The 20,538-nt window shown below is 50.9% G+C and overlaps 1 protein-coding gene across 2 annotated transcripts in view; it reads left to right on the top strand.

Annotated features, from left to right (window-relative positions):
* rabggtb (Rab geranylgeranyltransferase subunit beta) overlaps positions 1-20,538 on the top strand; it is a 41,970-nt gene that overhangs the window by 7,417 nt on the left and 14,015 nt on the right. For both annotated transcript variants that reach the window (XM_055866031.1, XM_055866032.1), the window contains exons 5-8: positions 282-334; positions 3,176-3,286; positions 5,020-5,145; positions 16,496-16,645. In XM_055866031.1, the coding sequence (XP_055722006.1) occupies positions 282-334; positions 3,176-3,286; positions 5,020-5,145; positions 16,496-16,645 (440 nt within the window). The remainder of the gene's footprint in view (positions 1-281; positions 335-3,175; positions 3,287-5,019; positions 5,146-16,495; positions 16,646-20,538) is intronic.

Genomic DNA, 20,538 nt, shown 5'->3' with positions numbered 1-20,538 from the left:
AAAGCAAATGGACTGAAGGGGGGTTGGGAGGGAGGATGGGGACTGAAGGGGGAGATGGGTTATCTTTGTATGCATTTCTTTGATTGTTTTGTACCTGTAAACCCCCCCCCCCCATCTGAAAAAACAAATAAAAAGTTGGTCACAAAAAAAAAAGAGCTGATAGTGGTGGTCCTGGCAGTCTGTTGTTGCTAATGTCTGTAAGCAGGAAGTCACCCCACTGTCTATCATGATGCCATATTGCTGACCTTTAACCTGTCTGTCTTCATCTGATGTCTCTACAGGGGAGATAGACACACGATTCTCTTTCTGTGCTGTTGCAACACTCGCATTGCTGGTACGCCTCAAATTAACTCTGTCATATTGTCTTTGGTTACTAGCTAACGGATTATATGTATTTTAATCATTTATTTAACTTGTACAGTGCTTTTCATTACAGAAAATTATCTCAAAGCGCATAAAAAGAAAAACAAGGGCTGGGAGTGGAGACAGTTTGGGTGAAAGGCTGGGAGTGGAGACAGTTTGGGTGAAAGGCTGGGAGTGGAGACAGTTTGGGTGAAAGGCTGGAAGTGGAGACAGTTTGGGTGAAAGGCTGGGAGTGGAGACAGTTTGGGTGAAAGGCTGGGAGTGGAGACAGTTTGGGTGAAAGGCTGGGAGTGGAGACAGTTTGGGTGAAAGGCTGGGAGTGGAAACAGTTTGGGTGAAAGGCTGGAAGTGGAGACAGTTTGGGTGAAAGGCTGGGAGTGGAGACAGTTTGGGTGAAAGGCTGGGAGTGGAGACAGTTTGGGTGAAAGGCTGGGAGTGGAGACAGTTTGGGTGAAAGGCTGGAAGTGGAGACAGTTTGGGTGAAAGGCTGGGAGTGGAGACAGTTTGGGTGAAAGGCTGGGAGTGGAGACAGTTTGGGTGAAAGGCTGGGAGTGGAGACAGTTTGGGTGAAAGGCTGGGAGTGGAGACAGTTTGGGTGAAAGGCTGGGAGTGGAGACAGTTTGGGTGAAAGGCTGGGAGTGGAGACAGTTTGGGTGAAAGGCTGGGAGTGGAGACAGTTTGGGTGAAAGGCTGGGAGTGGAGACAGTTTGGGTGAAAGGCTGGGAGTGGAGACAGTTTGGGTGAAAGGCTGGGAGTGGAGACAGTTTGGGTGAAAGGCTGGGAGTGGAGACAGTTTGGGTGAAAGGCTGGGAGTGGAGACAGTTTGGGTGAAAGGCTGGGAGTGGAGACAGTTTGGGTGAAAGGCTGGGAGTGGAGACAGTTTGGGTGAAAGGCTGGGAGTGGAGACAGTTTGGGTGAAAGGCTGGGAGTGGAGACAGTTTGGGTGAAAGGCTGGGAGTGGAGACAGTTTGGGTGAAAGGCTGGAAGTGGAGACAGTTTGGGTGAAAGGCTGGGAGTGGAGACAGTTTGGGTGAAAGGCTGGAAGTGGAGACAGTTTGGGTGAAAGGCTGGGAGTGGAGACAGTTTGGGTGAAAGGCTGGGAGTGGAGACAGTTTGGGTGAAAGGCTGGGAGTGGAGACAGTTTGGGTGAAAGGCTGGGAGTGGAGACAGTTTGGGTGAAAGGCTGGGAGTGGAGACAGTTTGGGTGAAAGGCTGGGAGTGGAGACAGTTTGGGTGAAAGGCTGGGAGTGGAGACAGTTTGGGTGAAAGGCTGGGAGTGGAGACAGTTTGGGTGAAAGGCTGGGAGTGGAGACAGTTTGGGTGAAAGGCTGGGAGTGGAGACAGTTTGGGTGAAAGGCTGGGAGTGGAGACAGTTTGGGTGAAAGGCTGGGAGTGGAGACAGTTTGGGTGAAAGGCTGGGAGTGGAGACAGTTTGGGTGAAAGGCTGGGAGTGGAGACAGTTTGGGTGAAAGGCTGGGAGTGGAGACAGTTTGGGTGAAAGGCTGGGAGTGGAGACAGTTTGGGTGAAAGGCTGGGAGTGGAGACAGTTTGGGTGAAAGGCTGGGAGTGGAGACAGTTTGGGTGAAAGGCTGGGAGTGGAGACAGTTTGGGTGAAAGGCTGGGAGTGGAGACAGTTTGGGTGAAAGGCTGGGAGTGGAGACAGTTTGGGTGAAAGGCTGGGAGTGGAGACAGTTTGGGTGAAAGGCTGGGAGTGGAGACAGTTTGGGTGAAAGGCTGGGAGTGGAGACAGTTTGGGTGAAAGGCTGGGAGTGGAGACAGTTTGGGTGAAAGGCTGGGAGTGGAGACAGTTTGGGTGAAAGGCTGGGAGTGGAGACAGTTTGGGTGAAAGGCTGGGAGTGGAGACAGTTTGGGTGAAAGGCTGGGAGTGGAGACAGTTTGGGTGAAAGGCTGGGAGTGGAGACAGTTTGGGTGAAAGGCTGGGAGTGGAGACAGTTTGGGTGAAAGGCTGGGAGTGGAGACAGTTTGGGTGAAAGGCTGGGAGTGGAGACAGTTTGGGTGAAAGGCTGGGAGTGGAGACAGTTTGGGTGAAAGGCTGGGAGTGGAGACAGTTTGGGTGAAAGGCTGGGAGTGGAGACAGTTTGGGTGAAAGGCTGGGAGTGGAGACAGTTTGGGTGAAAGGCTGGGAGTGGAGACAGTTTGGGTGAAAGGCTGGGAGTGGAGACAGTTTGGGTGAAAGGCTGGGAGTGGAGACAGTTTGGGTGAAAGGCTGGGAGTGGAGACAGTTTGGGTGAAAGGCTGGGAGTGGAGACAGTTTGGGTGAAAGGCTGGGAGTGGAGACAGTTTGGGTGAAAGGCTGGGAGTGGAGACAGTTTGGGTGAAAGGCTGGGAGTGGAGACAGTTTGGGTGAAAGGCTGGGAGTGGAGACAGTTTGGGTGAAAGGCTGGGAGTGGAGACAGTTTGGGTGAAAGGCTGGGAGTGGAGACAGTTTGGGTGAAAGGCTGGGAGTGGGAGGAAGTTTGGATTGGAAATCAGTGTAGCGTCTGGAGGGAGGGGGCATCGACGGTCCAGCCAGGTCGAGACAAATATATCTTCTACCCCCCCCCCCCCCCCCCCCCCCCTGTATGTACAGCACATTGCATATTGTTGCTTGTTTCCTGTATGTAACGTCACAGCACATTGCAACAAATGTTTATTTTGTATATAAGACACCCTCACCTGTCAGTCATTTTGCCTTTTGGTTGCTAGATTAGGGATTGTATCGTTTGAGGATAGACGTGGTTCTGTACAGTGCTTTTGTATCAGTAGGTTTGTACACAACAGTAGTGAACTGTTTTGGTCTGTGTGTCTGCAGGGTAAGCTGGATGCCATTAACATGGACAAGGCTGTAGACTTTGTTCTGTCCTGTATGAATTTTGACGGAGGGTTTGGCTGCAGACCAGGATCAGAGTCTCATGCCGGACAGGTATTCTGGGTTCAGCTATTGGTTCTGCTATTAAACTCAGCAAAAAAAGAAACGTCCTCTCACTTTCAACTGTGTTTATTTTCAGCAAACTTAACATGTGTGTAAATATTTGTAGGAAAATAAGATTCAACAACTGAGACATAAACTGAACAAGTTCCACAGACATGTGACTAACAGAGATGGAGTAATGTGTCCCTGAACAAAGGGGGAGGGGGTCAAAATCAAAAGTAACAGTCAGTATCTGGTGTGGCCACCAACTGCATTAAGTACTGCAGTGCATCTCCTCCTCATGGACTGTACCAGATTTGCCAGTTATTGCTGTGAGATGTTACCCCACTCTTCCACCAAGGCACCTGAAAGTTCCCGGACATTTCTGGGGGGAATGGCCCTAGCCCTCACCCTCCGATCCAACAGGTCCCAGACGTGCTCAATGGGATTGAGATCCGGGCTCTTCGCTGGCCATGGCAGAACACTGACATTCCTGTCTTGCAGGAAATCACGCACAGAACGAGCAGTATGGCTGGTGGCATTGTCATGCTGGAGGGTCATGTCAGGATGAGCCTGCAGGAAGGGTACCACGTGAGGGAGGAGGATGTCTTCCCTGTAACGCACAGCGCTGAGATTGCCTGCAATGACAACGAGCTCAGTCCGATGATGCTGTGACACACCGCCCCAGACCATGACGGACCCTCCACCTCCACATCGATCCCACTCCAGAGTACAGGCCTCGGTGTAACGCTCATTCCTTCAACGATAAACGCGAATCCGACCATCACCCTTGGTGAGACAAAACCGCTACTCATCAGTGAAAAGCACTTTTGGCCAGTCCTGTCTGGTCCAGCGACGGTGGCTTTGTGCCCATAGGCGACGTTGTTGCCGGTGATGTCTGGTGAGGACCTGCCTTACAACAGGCCTGTTACGGACAGTCTGAGAGCTGATGGAGGGATTGTGCGTTCCTGGTGTAACTCGGGCAGGTGTTGTTGCCATCCTGTACCTGTCCCGCAGGTGTGATGTTCGGGTGTACCGATCCTGTGCAGGTGTTGTTACACGTGGTCTGTCACTGTGAGGATGATCAGCTGTCCGTCCTGTCTCCCTGTAGCGCTGTCTTAGGCGTCTCACAGTACGGACATTGCAATTTATTGCCCTGGCCACATCTGCAGTCCTCATGCCTCCTTGCAGCATGCCTAAGGCACTTTCACGCAGATGAGCAGGGACCCTGGGCATCTTTCTTTTGATGTTGTCAGAGTCAGTAGAAAGGCCTCTTTGGTGTCCTAAGTTTTCATAACTGTGACCTTAATTGCCTACCGTCTGTAAGCTGTTAGTGTCTTAACGACCGTTCCACAGGTGCATCTTCATTAATTGTTTATGGGTCATTGAACAAGCATGGGAAACAGTGTTTAAACCCTTTACAATGAAGATCTGTGAAGTTATTTGGATTTTTACTAATTATCTTTGAAAGACATGGTCCTGAAAGACATGGTCCTGAATAAGGATGTTTCTTTTTTTGCTGAGTTTGTTACTGTCATGCATTTAGAAAAATATTTCAGCCATTATTTCATAATTGTATTTCCTCCCTCCCATCTTTTCCTTGGCTACTCTCCTTGCTCTCATCCTCTCTCCCCTCTGCTCTCCTACCCTCCCCTCTGCTCTCCTACCCTCCCCCCTGCTCTCCTACCCTCCCCTCTGCTCTCCTCCCCTCCCCTCTTTCCTTCTATCTCCTCCTCTCTTCTTAGATCTACTGTTGTACAGGGTTCCTGTCTATAACAGGCCAGTTACACCAGGTGAATGCTGACCTGCTGGGCTGGTGGCTCTGTGAGAGACAGCTTCCCTCGGGAGGTCTCAACGGACGCCCTGAGAAAGTAGGAGCTTGGGGTTGATTCGGTCATTAATATCATATAATTCACAGTTCTATTTCATTCTGTGGTTTGGGATTCAGCACAAGGCCTCTGGCTTACTGACAGAAGTTTAATGTGATGAAACATACTTATAGATTCCCTACCCTCATTGCTGGGCATTTGAAACGATTGACTATGGCATCATTTGTTACCATGTCTCATCGTACCTCTCTCGGCTGCCTGATGTATGTTACTATGTCTCGTTGTACCCCCCCCCCCCTCGGCTAGCTGCCTGATGTATGTTACTATGTCTCATTGTACCCCCCTCCCTCTGCTAGCTGCCTGATGTATGTTACTATGTCTCGTTGTACCCCCCTCCCTCTGCTAGCTGCCTGATGTATGTTACTATGTCTCGTTGTACCCCCCTCCCTCTGCTAGCTGCCTGATGTATGTTACTATGTCTCATTGTACCCCCCTCCCTCTGCTGCCTGATGTATGTTACTATGTCTCATTGTACCCCCCTCCCTCTGCTAGCTGCCTGATGTATGTTACTATGTCTCATTGTACCCCCCTCCCTCTGCTAGCTGCCTGATGTATGTTACTATGTCTCATTGTACCCCCCTCCCTCTGCTAGCTGCCTGATGTATGTTACTATGTCTCATTGTACCCCCCTCCCTCTGCTAGCTACCTGATGTATGTTACTATGTCTCGTTGTACCCCCCTCCCTCTGCTAGCTACCTGATGTATGTTACTATGTCTCGTTGTACCCCCCTCCCTCTGCTACCTGATGTATGTTACTATGTCTCGTTGTACCCCCCCTCCCTCTGCTACCTGATGTATGTTACTATGTCTCATTGTTCCCCCCCCCCCTCTGCTACCTGATGTATGTTACTATGTCTCATTGTTCCCCCCCCCCCCTCCCTCTGCTACCTGATGTATGTTACTGTGTCTCATCGTACCCCCCTCCCTCTGCTTCCTGATGTATGTTACTATGTCTCATTGTACCCCCCTCCCTCTGCTAGCTGATGTATGTTACTATGTCTCATTGTACCCCCCTCCCTCTGCTGCCTGATGTATGTTACTATGTCTCATTGTACCCCCCTCCCTCGGCTAGCTGCCTGATGTATGTTAATATGTCTCGTTGTACCCCCCTCCCTCGGCTAGCTGCCTGATGTATGTTACTATGTCTCGTTGTACCCCCCTCCCTCGGCTAGCTGCCTGATGTATGTTACTATGTCTCGTTGTACCCCCCTCCCTCGGCTAGCTGCCTGATGTATGTTACTATGTCTCATTGTACCCCCCTCCCTCGGCTACCTGCCTGATGTATGTTACTATGTCTCATTGTACCCCCCTCCCTCGGCTACCTGATGTATGTTACTATGTCTCATTGTACCCCCCTCCCTCGGCTACCTGATGTATGTTACTATGTCTCATTGTACCCCCCTCCCTCGGCTAGCTGATGTATGTTCCTATGTCTCATTGTACCCCCCTCCCTCGGCTACCTGATGTATGTTACTATGTCTCATTGTACCCCCCTCCCTCGGCTACCTGATGTATGTTACTATGTCTCGTTGTACCCCCCTCCCTCTGCTACCTGATGTATGTTACTATGTCTCATTGTACCCCCCTCCCTCTGCTACCTTATGTATGTTACTATGTCTCGTTGTACCCCCCTCCCTCTGCTACCTGATGTATGTTACTATGTCTCGTTGTACCCCCCCTCCCTCTGCTACCTGATGTATGTTACTATGTCTCATTGTTCCCCCCCCTCCCTCGGCTACCTGATGTATGTTACTATGTCTCATTGTTCCCCCCCCCCCTCCCTCTGCTACCTGATGTATGTTACTGTGTCTCATCGTACCCCCCTCCCTCTGCTACCTGATGTATGTTACTATGTCTCATTGTACCCCCCTCCCTCTGCTAGCTGATGTATGTTACTATGTCTCATTGTACCCCCCTCCCTCTGCTGCCTGATATATGTTACTATGTCTCATTGTACCCCCCTCCCTCTGCTACCTGATGTATGTTACTATGTCTCATTGTACCCCCCTCCCTCGGCTAGCTGCCTGATGTATGTTACTATGTCTCATTGTACCCCCCTCCCTCGGCTAGCTGCCTGATGTATGTTAATATGTCTCGTTGTACCCCCCTCCCTCGGCTAGCTGCCTGATGTATGTTACTATGTCTCGTTGTACCCCCCTCCCTCGGCTAGCTGCCTGATGTATGTTACTATGTCTCGTTGTACCCCCCTCCCTCGGCTAGCTGCCTGATGTATGTTAATATGTCTCGTTGTACCCCCCTCCCTCGGCTAGCTGCCTGATGTATGTTACTATGTCTCGTTGTACCCCCCTCCCTCGGCTAGCTGCCTGATGTATGTTACTATGTCTCATTGTACCCCCCTCCCTCGGCTACCTGATGTATGTTACTATGTCTCATTGTACCCCCCTCCCTCGGCTACCTGATGTATGTTACTATGTCTCATTGTACCCCCCTCCCTCGGCTACCTGATGTATGTTACTATGTCTCATTGTACCCCCCTCCCTCGGCTAGCTGATGTATGTTCCTATGTCTCATTGTACCCCCCTCCCTCGGCTACCTGATGTATGTTACTATGTCTCATTGTACCCCCCTCCCTCGGCTACCTGATGTATGTTACTATGTCTCATTGTACCCCCCTCCCTCGGCTAGCTACCTGATGTATGTTACTATGTCTCATTGTACCCCCCTCCCTCGGCTAGCTGATGTATGTTACTATGTCTCATTGTACCCCCCTCCCTCGGCTACCTGATGTATGTTACTATGTCTCATTGTACCCCCCTCCCTCGGCTAGCTGCCTGATGTATGTTACTATGTCTCATTGTACCCCCCTCCCTCGGCTACCTGATGTATGTTACTATGTCTCATTGTACCCCCCTCCCTCGGCTAGCTGATGTATGTTACTATGTCTCATTGTACCCCCCCCCCTCGGCTAGCTGCCTGATGTATGTTACTAAGTCTCATTGTACCCCCCTCCCTCGGCTAGCTGCCTGATGTATGTTAATATGTCTCATTGTACCCCCCTCCCTCGGCTGCCTGATGTATGTTACTATGTCTCATTGTACCCCCCTCCCTCGGCTACCTGATGTATGTTACTATGTCTCATTGTACCCCCCTCCCTCGGCTAGCTGATGTATGTTACTATGTCTCATTGTACCCCCCTCCCTCTGCTACCTGATGTATGTTACTATGTCTCATTGTACCCCCCTCCCTCGGCTACCTGATGTATGTTACTATGTCTCATTGTACCCCCCTCCCTCTGCTAGCTGCCTGATGTATGTTACTATGTCTCATTGTACCCCCCTCCCTCTGCTACCTGATGTATGTTACTATGTCTCATTGTACCCCCCTCCCTCGGCTAGCTGCCTGATGTATGTTACTATGTCTCATTGTTCCCCCCCCCCCTCCCTCTGCTACCTGATGTATGTTACTATGTCTCGTTGTACCCCCCCTCCCTCTGCTACCTGATGTATGTTACTATGTCTCATTGTACCCCCCTCCCTCGGCTAGCTGCCTGATGTATGTTACTATGTCTCATTGTACCCCCCTCCCTCGGCTAGCTGCCTGATGTATGTTACTATGTCTCATTGTACCCCCCTCCCTCTGCTAGCTGCCTGATGTATGTTACTATGTCTCATTGTACCCCCCTCCCTCTGCTACCTGATGTATGTTACTATGTCTCGTTGTACCCCCCCCTCCCTCTGCTAGCTACCTGATGTATGTTACTATGTCTCATTGTACCCCCCTCCCTCGGCTAGCTGCCTGATGTATGTTACTATGTCTCATTGTACCCCCCTCCCTCTGCTACCTGATGTATGTTACTATGTCTCATTGTACCCCCCCCCCTCCCTCTGCTAGCTGCGTGATGTATGTTACTATGTCTCATTGTACCCCCCTCCCTCTGCTAGCTGCCTGATGTATGTTACTATGTCTCATTGTACCCCCCTCCCTCTGCTAGCTGCCTGATGTATGTTACTATGTCTCATTGTACCCCCCTCCCTCTGCTAGCTGCCTGATGTATGTTACTATGTCTCATTGTACCCCCCTCCCTCTGCTAGCTACCTGATGTATGTTACTATGTCTCATTGTACCCCCCTCCCTCTGCTAGCTACCTGATGTATGTTACTATGTCTCATTGTACCCCCCTCCCTCGGCTACCTGATGTATGTTACTATGTCTCATTGTACCCCCCTCCCTCGGCTAGCTACCTGATGTATGTTACTATGTCTCATTGTACCCCCCCTCCCTCTGCTAGCTGCCTGATGTATGTTACTATGTCTCGTTGTACCCCCCTCCCTCTGCTAGCTGCCTGATGTATGTTACTATGTCTCATTGTACCCCCCTCCCTCTGCTAGCTGCCTGATGTATGTTACTATGTCTCATTGTACCCCCCCTCCCTCGGCTAGCTGCCTGATGTATGTTACTATGTCTCGTTGTACCCCCCTCCCTCGGCTAGCTGCCTGATGTATGTTACTATGTCTCATTGTACCCCCCTCCCTCTGCTACCTGATGTATGTTACTATGTCTCATTGTACCCCCCTCCCTCGGCTAGCTGCCTGATGTATGTTACTATGTCTCATTGTACCCCCCCTCCCTCTGCTACCTGATGTATGTTACTATGTCTCATTGTGCCCCCCTCCCTCGGCTAGCTGCCTGATGTATTTTACTATGTCTCATTGTACCCCCCTCCCTCTGCTAGCTGCCTGATGTATGTTACTATGTCTCATTGTACCCCCCTCCCTCTGCTAGCTGCCTGATGTATGTTACTATGTCTCATTGTACCCCCCTCCCTCTGCTAGCTACCTGATGTATGTTACTATGTCTCGTTGTACCCCCCTCCCTCTGCTAGCTACCTGATGTATGTTACTATGTCTCATTGTACCCCCCTCCCTCTGCTACCTGATGTATGTTACTATGTCTCGTTGTACCCCCCTCCCTCTGCTACCTGATGTATGTTACTATGTCTCGTTGTACCCCCCTCCCTCGGCTAGCTGCCTGATGTATGTTACTATGTCTCATTGTACCCCCCTCCCTCTGCTAGCTACCTGATGTATGTTACTATGTCTCATTGTACCCCCCTCCCTCTGCTAGCTACCTGATGTATGTTACTATGTCTCATTGTACCCCCCTCCCTCTGCTACCTGATGTATGTTACTATGTCTCATTGTTCCCCCCCCCCCTCTGCTACCTGATGTATGTTACTATGTCTCATTGTTCCCCCCCCCCCTCCCTCTGCTACCTGATGTATGTTACTGTGTCTCATCGTACCCCCCTCCCTCTGCTACCTGATGTATGTTACTATGTCTCATTGTACCCCCCTCCCTCTGCTAGCTGATGTATGTTACTATGTCTCATTGTACCCCCCTCCCTCTGCTGCCTGATGTATGTTACTATGTCTCATTGTACCCCCCTCCCTCGGCTAGCTGCCTGATGTATGTTAATATGTCTCGTTGTACCCCCCTCCCTCGGCTAGCTGCCTGATGTATGTTACTATGTCTCGTTGTACCCCCCTCCCTCGGCTAGCTGCCTGATGTATGTTACTATGTCTCGTTGTACCCCCCTCCCTCGGCTAGCTGCCTGATGTATGTTACTATGTCTCGTTGTACCCCCCTCCCTCGGCTAGCTGCCTGATGTATGTTACTATGTCTCATTGTACCCCCCTCCCTCGGCTAGCTGCCTGATGTATGTTACTATATCTCGTTGTACCCCCCTCCCTCTGCTAGCTACCTGATGTATGTTACTATGTCTCGTTGTACCCCCCTCCCTCTGCTAGCTGATGTATGTTACTATGTCTCATTGTACCCCCCTCCCTCTGCTGCCTGATGTATGTTACTATGTCTCATTGTACCCCCCTCCCTCGGCTAGCTGCCTGATGTATGTTAATATGTCTCGTTGTACCCCCCTCCCTCGGCTAGCTGCCTGATGTATGTTACTATGTCTCGTTGTACCCCCCTCCCTCGGCTAGCTGCCTGATGTATGTTACTATGTCTCGTTGTACCCCCCTCCCTCGGCTAGCTGCCTGATGTATGTTACTATGTCTCATTGTACCCCCCTCCCTCGGCTACCTGATGTATGTTACTATGTCTCATTGTACCCCCCTCCCTCGGCTACCTGATGTATGTTACTATGTCTCGTTGTTCCCCCCCCCCCTCTGCTACCTGATGTATGTTACTATGTCTCATTGTACCCCCCTCCCTCGGCTACCTGATGTATGTTACTATGTCTCGTTGTTCCCCCCCCCCCTCTGCTACCTGATGTATGTTACTATGTCTCATTGTTCCCCCCCCCCCTCTGCTACCTGATGTATGTTACTATGTCTCATTGTTCCCCCCCCCCCTCCCTCTGCTACCTGATGTATGTTACTGTGTCTCATCGTACCCCCCTCCCTCTGCTACCTGATGTATGTTACTATGTCTCATTGTACCCCCCTCCCTCTGCTGCCTGATGTATGTTACTATGTCTCATTGTACCCCCCTCCCTCGGCTAGCTGCCTGATGTATGTTACTATGTCTCATTGTACCCCCCTCCCTCGGCTAGCTGCCTGATGTATGTTACTATATCTCGTTGTACCCCCCTCCCTCTGCTAGCTACCTGATGTATGTTACTATGTCTCGTTGTACCCCCCTCCCTCTGCTAGCTGATGTATGTTACTATGTCTCATTGTACCCCCCTCCCTCGGCTAGCTGATGTATGTTACTATGTCTCGTTGTACCCCCCTCCCTCGGCTACCTGATGTATGTTACTATGTCTCATTGTACCCCCCTCCCTCTGCTGCCTGATGTATGTTACTATGTCTCATTGTACCCCCCTCCCTCGGCTAGCTGCCTGATGTATGTTAATATGTCTCGTTGTACCCCCCTCCCTCGGCTAGCTGCCTGATGTATGTTACTATGTCTCGTTGTACCCCCCTCCCTCGGCTAGCTGCCTGATGTATGTTACTATGTCTCGTTGTACCCCCCTCCCTCGGCTAGCTGCCTGATGTATGTTACTATGTCTCATTGTACCCCCCTCCCTCGGCTACCTGATGTATGTTACTATGTCTCATTGTACCCCCCTCCCTCGGCTACCTGATGTATGTTACTATGTCTCATTGTACCCCCCTCCCTCGGCTACCTGATGTATGTTACTATGTCTCATTGTACCCCCCTCCCTCGGCTAGCTGATGTATGTTCCTATGTCTCATTGTACCCCCCTCCCTCGGCTACCTGATGTATGTTACTATGTCTCATTGTACCCCCCTCCCTCGGCTACCTGATGTATGTTACTATGTCTCATTGTACCCCCCTCCCTCGGCTAGCTGATGTATGTTACTATGTCTCATTGTACCCCCCTCCCTCGGCTACCTGATGTATGTTACTATGTCTCATTGTACCCCCCTCCCTCGGCTAGCTGCCTGATGTATGTTACTATGTCTCATTGTACCCCCCTCCCTCGGCTACCTGATGTATGTTACTATGTCTCATTGTACCCCCCTCCCTCTGCTAGCTACCTGATGTATGTTACTATGTCTCATTGTACCCCCCTCCCTCTGCTAGCTACCTGATGTATGTTACTATGTCTCGTTGTACCCCCCTCCCTCTGCTACCTGATGTATGTTACTATGTCTCGTTGTACCCCCCCTCCCTCTGCTACCTGATGTATGTTACTATGTCTCATTGTACCCCCCTCCCTCTGCTACCTGATGTATGTTACTATGTCTCGTTGTACCCCCCTCCCTCTGCTACCTGATGTATGTTACTATGTCTCGTTGTACCCCCCCTCCCTCTGCTACCTGATGTATGTTACTATGTCTCATTGTTCCCCCCCCCCCTCTGCTACCTGATGTATGTTACTATGTCTCATTGTTCCCCCCCCCCCCTCCCTCTGCTACCTGATGTATGTTACTGTGTCTCATCGTACCCCCCTCCCTCTGCTACCTGATGTATGTTACTATGTCTCATTGTACCCCCCTCCCTCTGCTAGCTGATGTATGTTACTATGTCTCATTGTACCCCCCTCCCTCTGCTGCCTGATGTATGTTACTATGTCTCATTGTACCCCCCTCCCTCTGCTACCTGATGTATGTTACTATGTCTCATTGTACCCCCCTCCCTCGGCTAGCTGCCTGATGTATGTTACTATGTCTCATTGTACCCCCCTCCCTCGGCTAGCTGCCTGATGTATGTTAATATGTCTCGTTGTACCCCCCTCCCTCGGCTAGCTGCCTGATGTATGTTACTATGTCTCGTTGTACCCCCCCTCCCTCGGCTAGCTGCCTGATGTATGTTACTATGTCTCGTTGTACCCCCCTCCCTCGGCTAGCTGCCTGATGTATGTTAATATGTCTCGTTGTACCCCCCTCCCTCGGCTAGCTGCCTGATGTATGTTACTATGTCTCGTTGTACCCCCCTCCCTCGGCTAGCTGCCTGATGTATGTTACTATGTCTCATTGTACCCCCCTCCCTCGGCTACCTGATGTATGTTACTATGTCTCATTGTACCCCCCTCCCTCGGCTACCTGATGTATGTTACTATGTCTCATTGTACCCCCCTCCCTCGGCTACCTGATGTATGTTACTATGTCTCATTGTACCCCCCTCCCTCGGCTAGCTGATGTATGTTCCTATGTCTCATTGTACCCCCCTCCCTCGGCTACCTGATGTATGTTACTATGTCTCATTGTACCCCCCTCCCTCGGCTACCTGATGTATGTTACTATGTCTCATTGTACCCCCCTCCCTCGGCTAGCTGCCTGATGTATGTTACTATGTCTCATTGTACCCCCCTCCCTCGGCTACCTGATGTATGTTACTATGTCTCATTGTACCCCCCTCCCTCGGCTAGCTGCCTGATGTATGTTACTATGTCTCATTGTACCCCCCTCCCTCGGCTACCTGATGTATGTTACTATGTCTCATTGTACCCCCCTCCCTCGGCTAGCTGCCTGATGTATGTTACTGTGTCTCGTTGTACCCCCCTCCCTCTGCTAGCTACCTGATGTATGTTACTATGTCTCGTTGTACCCCCCTCCCTCTGCTACCTGATGTATGTTACTATGTCTCATTGTACCCCCCTCCCTCGGCTAGCTGATGTATGTTACTATGTCTCATTGTACCCCCCCCCCTCGGCTAGCTGCCTGATGTATGTTACTAAGTCTCATTGTACCCCCCTCCCTCGGCTAGCTGCCTGATGTATGTTAATATGTCTCATTGTACCCCCCTCCCTCGGCTGCCTGATGTATGTTACTATGTCTCATTGTACCCCCCTCCCTCGGCTACCTGATGTATGTTACTATGTCTCATTGTACCCCCCTCCCTCGGCTAGCTGATGTATGTTACTATGTCTCATTGTACCCCCCTCCCTCTGCTACCTGATGTATGTTACTATGTCTCATTGTACCCCCCTCCCTCGGCTAGCTACCTGATGTATGTTACTATGTCTCATTGTACCCCCCTCCCTCTGCTACCTGATGTATGTTACTATGTCTCATTGTACCCCCCTCCCTCGGCTAGCTGCCTGATGTATGTTACTATGTCTCATTGTACCCCCCTCCCTCTGCTACCTGATGTATGTTACTATGTCTCATTGTACCCCCCTCCCTCTGCTAGCTGCCTGATGTATGTTACTATGTCTCGTTGTACCCCCCCTCCCTCTGCTACCTGATGTATGTTACTATGTCTCATTGTACCCCCCTCCCTCGGCTAGCTGCCTGATGTATGTTACTATGTCTCATTGTACCCCCCTCCCTCGGCTAGCTGCCTGATGTATGTTACTATGTCTCATTGTACCCCCCCTCCCTCTGCTAGCTGCCTGATGTATGTTACTATGTCTCATTGTACCCCCCTCCCTCTGCTACCTGATGTATGTTACTATGTCTCGTTGTACCCCCCCCCTCCCTCTGCTAGCTACCTGATGTATGTTACTATGTCTCATTGTACCCCCCTCCCTCGGCTAGCTGCCTGATGTATGTTACTATGTCTCATTGTACCCCCCTCCCTCGGCTAGCTGCCTGATGTATGTTACTATGTCTCATTGTACCCCCCTCCCTCTGCTAGCTACCTGATGTATGTTACTATGTCTCATTGTACCCCCCTCCCTCTGCTAGCTGCCTGATGTATGTTACTATGTCTCATTGTACCCCCCTCCCTCTGCTAGCTACCTGATGTATGTTACTATGTCTCATTGTACCCCCCTCCCTCTGCTAGCTGCCTGATGTATGTTACTATGTCTCGTTGTACCCCCCTCCCTCTGCTAGCTGCCTGATGTATGTTACTATGTCTCATTGTACCCCCCTCCCTCTGCTAGCTGCCTGATGTATGTTACTATGTCTCATTGTACCCCCCCTCCCTCGGCTAGCTGCCTGATGTATGTTACTATGTCTCGTTGTACCCCCCTCCCTCGGCTAGCTGCCTGATGTATGTTACTATGTCTCATTGTACCCCCCTCCCTCTGCTACCTGATGTATGTTACTATGTCTCATTGTACCCCCCTCCCTCGGCTAGCTGCCTGATGTATGTTACTATGTCTCATTGTACCCCCCTCCCTCTGCTAGCTGATTTATGTTACTATGTCTCATTGTACCCCCCCTCCCTCGGCTAGCTGATGTATGTTACTATGTCTCATTGTACCCCCCTCCCTCTGCTAGCTGCCTGATGTATGTTACTATGTCTCATTGTACCCCCCCTCCCTCTGCTAGCTGCCTGATGTATGTTACTATGTCTCATTGTACCCCCCTCCCTCGGCTAGCTGATGTATGTTACTATGTCTCATTGTACCCCCCTCCCTCTGCTAGCTACCTGATGTATGTTACTATGTCTCATTGTACCCCCCTCCCTCGGCTAGCTGATGTATGTTACTATGTCTCATTGTACCCCCCTCCCTCTGCTAGCTGATTTATGTTACTATGTCTCATTGTACCCCCCTCCCTCTGCTAGCTGCCTGATGTATGTTACTATGTCTCATTGTACCCCCTCCCTCTGCTACCTGATGTATGTTACTATGTCTCATTGTACCCCCCTCCCTCTGCTACCTGATGTATGTTACTATGTCTCATTGTACCCCCCTCCCTCTGCTAGCTGCCTGATGTATGTTACTATGTCTCATTGTACCCCCCTCCCTCGGCTACCTGATGTATGTTACTATGTCTCATTGTACCCCCCTCCCTCTGCTAGCTACCTGATGTATGTTACTATGTCTCATTGTACCCCCCTCCCTCGGCTACCTGATGTATGTTACTATGTCTCATTGTACCCCCCTCCCTCTGCTAGCTGCCTGATGTATGTTACTATGTCTCATTGTACCCCCCTCCCTCTGCTACCTGATGTATGTTACAATGTCTCATTGTACCCCCCTCTGCTAGCTGCCTGATGTATGTTACTCGTGGTGGGTGCTGGCCTCCCTGAAGATCATTGGTAGGATCCACTGGATAGACAAGTCCAAGCTGAGGTCCTTTATTTTGGCCTGTCAGGATGAGGAGACGGGGGGCTTTGCTGACCGACCAGGAGACATGGTGAGCTCATAATATCATCTCGGTGAACCCAGGATGTAGCAGGTAGGGGGGGAGTTTAGCAGGTAGGGGGGGAGTTTAGCAGGTAGGGGGGGGAGTTTAGCAGGTAGGGGAGGAGTTTAGCAGGTAGGGGGTGAGTTTAGCAGGTAGGGGGGGAGTTTAGCAGGTAGGGGGGGAGTTTAGCAGGTTGGGGGGGAGTTTAGCAGGTAGGAACGGGGGTGTATCAGGTTGGGGGGGAGTTTAGCAGGTAGGAACGGGGGTGTATCAGGTTGGGGGGGAGTTTAGCAGGTAGGAACAGTGATGTAGGGGAAGGGAGTTTAGCAGGTAAGGGGAGGGAGTTTAGCAGTTATAGGGGGAGGGAGTTTAGCAGGGAGAGGAAGAGGGAGTTTAGCAGGGAGAGGAAGAGGGAGTTTAGCAGGTAGAGGAAGAGGGAGTTTAGCAGGTAGAGGAAGAGGGAGTTTAGCAGGGAGAGGAAGAGGGAGTTTAGCAGGTAGAGGAAGAGGGAGTTTAGCAGGTAGAGGAAGAGGGAGTTTAGCAGGTAGAGGAAGAGGGAGTTTAGCAGGTAGAGGAAGAGGGAGTTTAGCAGGTAGAGGAAGAGGGAGTTTAGCAGGTAGAGGAAGAGGGAGTGTAGCAGGTAGAGGAAGAGGGAGTGTAGCAGGTAGAGGAAGAGGGAGTGTAACAGGTAGAGGAAGAGGGAGTGTAGCAGGTAGAGGAAGAGGGAGTGTAGCAGGTAGAGGAAGAGGGAGTGTAGCAGGTAGAGGAAGAGGGAGTTTAGCAGGTAGAGGAAGAGGGAGTTTAGCAGGTAGAGGAAGAGGGAGTTTAGCAGGTAGAGGAAGAGGGAGTTTAGCAGGTAGAGGAAGAGGGAGTTTAGCAGGTAGAGGAAGAGGGAGTTTAGCAGGAAGAGGGAGTTTAGCAGGAAGAGGGAGTTTAGCAGGAAGAGGGAGTTTAGCAGGTAGAGGGAGTTTAGCAGGTAGAGGGAGTTTAGCAGGTAGAGGGAGTTTAGCAGGTAGAGGGAGTTTAGCAGGTAGAGGGATTTTAGCAGGTAGAGGGATTTTAGCAGGTAGACGGAGTTTAGCAGGTAGAGGAAGAGGGAGTTTAGCAGGTAGAGGAAGAGGGAGTTTAGCAGGTAGCAGGTAGAGGGAGTTTAGCAGGTAGCAGGTAGAGGGAGTTTAGCAGGTAGCAGGTAGAGGGAGTTTAGCAGGTAGCAGGTAGAGGGAGTTTAGCAGGTAGCAGGTAGAGGGAGTTTAGCAGGTAGCAGGTAGAGGGAGTTTAGCAGGTAGCAGGTAGAGGGAGTTTAGCAGGTAGCAGGTAGAGGGAGTTTAGCAGGTAGCAGGTAGAGGGAGTTTAGCAGGTAGAGGGAGTTTAGCAGGTAGCAGGTAGAGGGAGTTTAGCAGGTAGCAGGTAGAGGGAGTTTAGCAGGTAGAGGGAGTTTAGCAGGTAGCGGGAGTTTAGCAGGTAGAGGGAGTTTAGCAGGTAGAGGGAGTTTAGCAGGTAGAGGGAGTTTAGCAGGTAGAGGGAGTTTAGCAGGAAGAGGGAGTTTAGCAGGATGAGGGAGTTTAGCAGGATGAGGGAGTTTAGCAGGAAGAGGGAGTTTAGCAGGAAGAGGGAGTTTAGCAGGAAGAGGGAGTTTAGCAGGTAGGGGAAGAGGGAGTTTAGCAGGTAGAGGAAGAGGGAGTTTAGCAGGTAGTGGAAGAGGGAGTTTAGCAGGTAGAGGAAGAGGGAGTTTAGCAGGTAGAGGAAGAGGGAGTTTAGCAGGAAGAGGGAGTTTAGCAGGAAGAGGGAGTTTAGCAGGAAGAGGGAGTTTAGCAGGAAGAGGGAGTTTAGCAGGAAGAGGGAGTTTAGCAGGAAGAGGGAGTTTAGCAGGAAGAGGGAGTTTAGCAGGAAGAGGGAGTTTAGCAGGTAGAGGGAGTTTAGCAGGTAGGGGAAGAGGGCGTTTAGCAGGTAGGGGAAGAGGGAGTTTAGCAGGTAGGGGAAGAGGGAGTTTAGCAGGTAGAGGGAGTTTAGCAGGTAGAGGGAGTTTAGCAGGTAGAGGGAGTTTAGCAGGTAGAGGGAGTTTAGCAGGTAGAGGGAGTTTAGCAGGTAGAGGGAGTTTAGCAGGTAGAGGGAGTTTAGCAGGTAGAGGGAGTTTAGCAGGTAGAGGGAGTTTAGCAGGTAGAGGGAGTTTAGCAGGTAGGGGAAGAGGGCGTTTAGCAGGTAGGGGAAGAGGGAGTTTAGCAGGTAGAGGAAGAGGGAGTTTAGCAGGTAGAGGGAGTTTAGCAGGTAGAGGGAGTTTAGCAGGTAGAGGGAGTTTAGCAGGTAGAGGGAGTTTAGCAGGTAGAGGGAGTTTAGCAGGTAGAGGGAGTTTAGCAGGTAGAGGGAGTTTAGCAGGTAGAGGGAGTTTAGCAGGTAGAGGGAGTTTAGCAGGTAGAGGGAGTTTAGCAGGTAGGGGAAGAGGGAGTTTAGCAGGTAGAGGAAGAGGGAGTTTAGCAGGTAGAGGAAGAGGGAGTTTAGCAGGTAGAGGAAGAGGGAGTTTAGCAGGTAGAGGGAGTTTAGCAGGTAGAGGGAGTTTAGCAGGTAGAGGGAGTTTAGCAGGTAGAGGGAGTTTAGCAGGTAGGGGAAGAGGGAGTTTAGCAGGTAGGGGAAGAGGGCGTTTAGCAGGTAGGGGAAGAGGGAGTTTAGCAGGTAGAGGAAGAGGGAGTTTAGCAGGTAGAGGGAGTTTAGCAGGTAGAGGGAGTTTAGCAGGTAGAGGGAGTTTAGCAGGTAGAGGGAGTTTAGCAGGTAGAGGGAGTTTAGCAGGTAGAGGGAGTTTAGCAGGTAGAGGGAGTTTAGCAGGTAGGGGAAGAGGGAGTTTAGCAGGTAGGGGAAGAGGGAGTTTAGCAGGTAGAGGAAGAGGGAGTTTAGCAGGTAGAGGAAGAGGGAGTTTAGCAGGTAGAGGAAGAGGGAGTTTAGCAGGTAGAGGGAGTTTAGCAGGTAGAGGGAGTTTAGCAGGTAGAGGGAGTTTAGCAGGTAGAGGAAGAGGGAGTTTAGCAGGTAGAGGAAGAGGGAGTTTAGCAGGTAGAGGGAGTTTAGCAGGTAGGGGAAGAGGGAGTTTAGCAGGTAGGGGAAGAGGGAGTTTAGCAGGTAGGGGAAGAGGGAGTTTAGCAGGTAGGGGAAGAGGGAGTTTAGCAGGTAGAGGGAGTTTAGCAGGAAGAGGGAGTTTAGCAGGAAGAGGGAGTTTAGCAGGAAGAGGGAGTTTAGCAGGAAGAGGGAGTTTAGCAGGAAGAGGGAGTTTAGCAGGAAGAGGGAGTTTAGCAGGAAGAGGGAGTTTAGCAGGAAGAGGGAGTTTAGCAGGAAGAGGGAGTTTAGCAGGAAGAGGGAGTTTAGCAGGAAGAGGGGGTTTAGCGGGTAGAGGGAGTTTAGCAGGTAGAGGAAGAGGGAGTTTAGCAGGTAGAGGAAGAGGGAGTTTAGCAGGTAGAGGAAGAGGGAGTTTAGCAGGTAGAGGGAGTTTAGCAGGTAGAGGGAGTTTAGCAGGTAGAGGGAGTTTAGCAGGTAGGGGAAGAGGGAGTTTAGCAGGTAGGGGAAGAGGGAGTTTAGCAGGTAGAGGAAGAGGGAGTTTAGCAGGTAGAGGAAGAGGGAGTTTAGCAGGTAGAGGAAGAGGGAGTTTAGCAGGTAGAGGGAGTTTAGCAGGTAGAGGGAGTTTAGCAGGTAGAGGGAGTTTAGCAGGTAGAGGAAGAGGGAGTTTAGCAGGTAGAGGAAGAGGGAGTTTAGCAGGTAGGGGAAGAGGGAGTTTAGCAGGTAGGGGAAGAGGGAGTTTAGCAGGTAGGGGAAGAGGGAGTTTAGCAGGTAGAGGGAGTTTAGCAGGTAGAGGGAGTTTAGCAGGTAGAGGGAGTTTAGCAGGTAGAGGGAGTTTAGCAGGTAGAGGAAGAGGGAGTTTAGCA

This window comes from Salvelinus fontinalis, chromosome 17 (genome assembly GCF_029448725.1).
Source record: "Salvelinus fontinalis isolate EN_2023a chromosome 17, ASM2944872v1, whole genome shotgun sequence".
NCBI lineage: Eukaryota > Metazoa > Chordata > Actinopteri > Salmoniformes > Salmonidae > Salvelinus > Salvelinus fontinalis.
The sequence above is the reverse complement of the archived record's forward strand: the minus strand, read 5'-3'. Positions and strand labels throughout refer to the sequence as shown.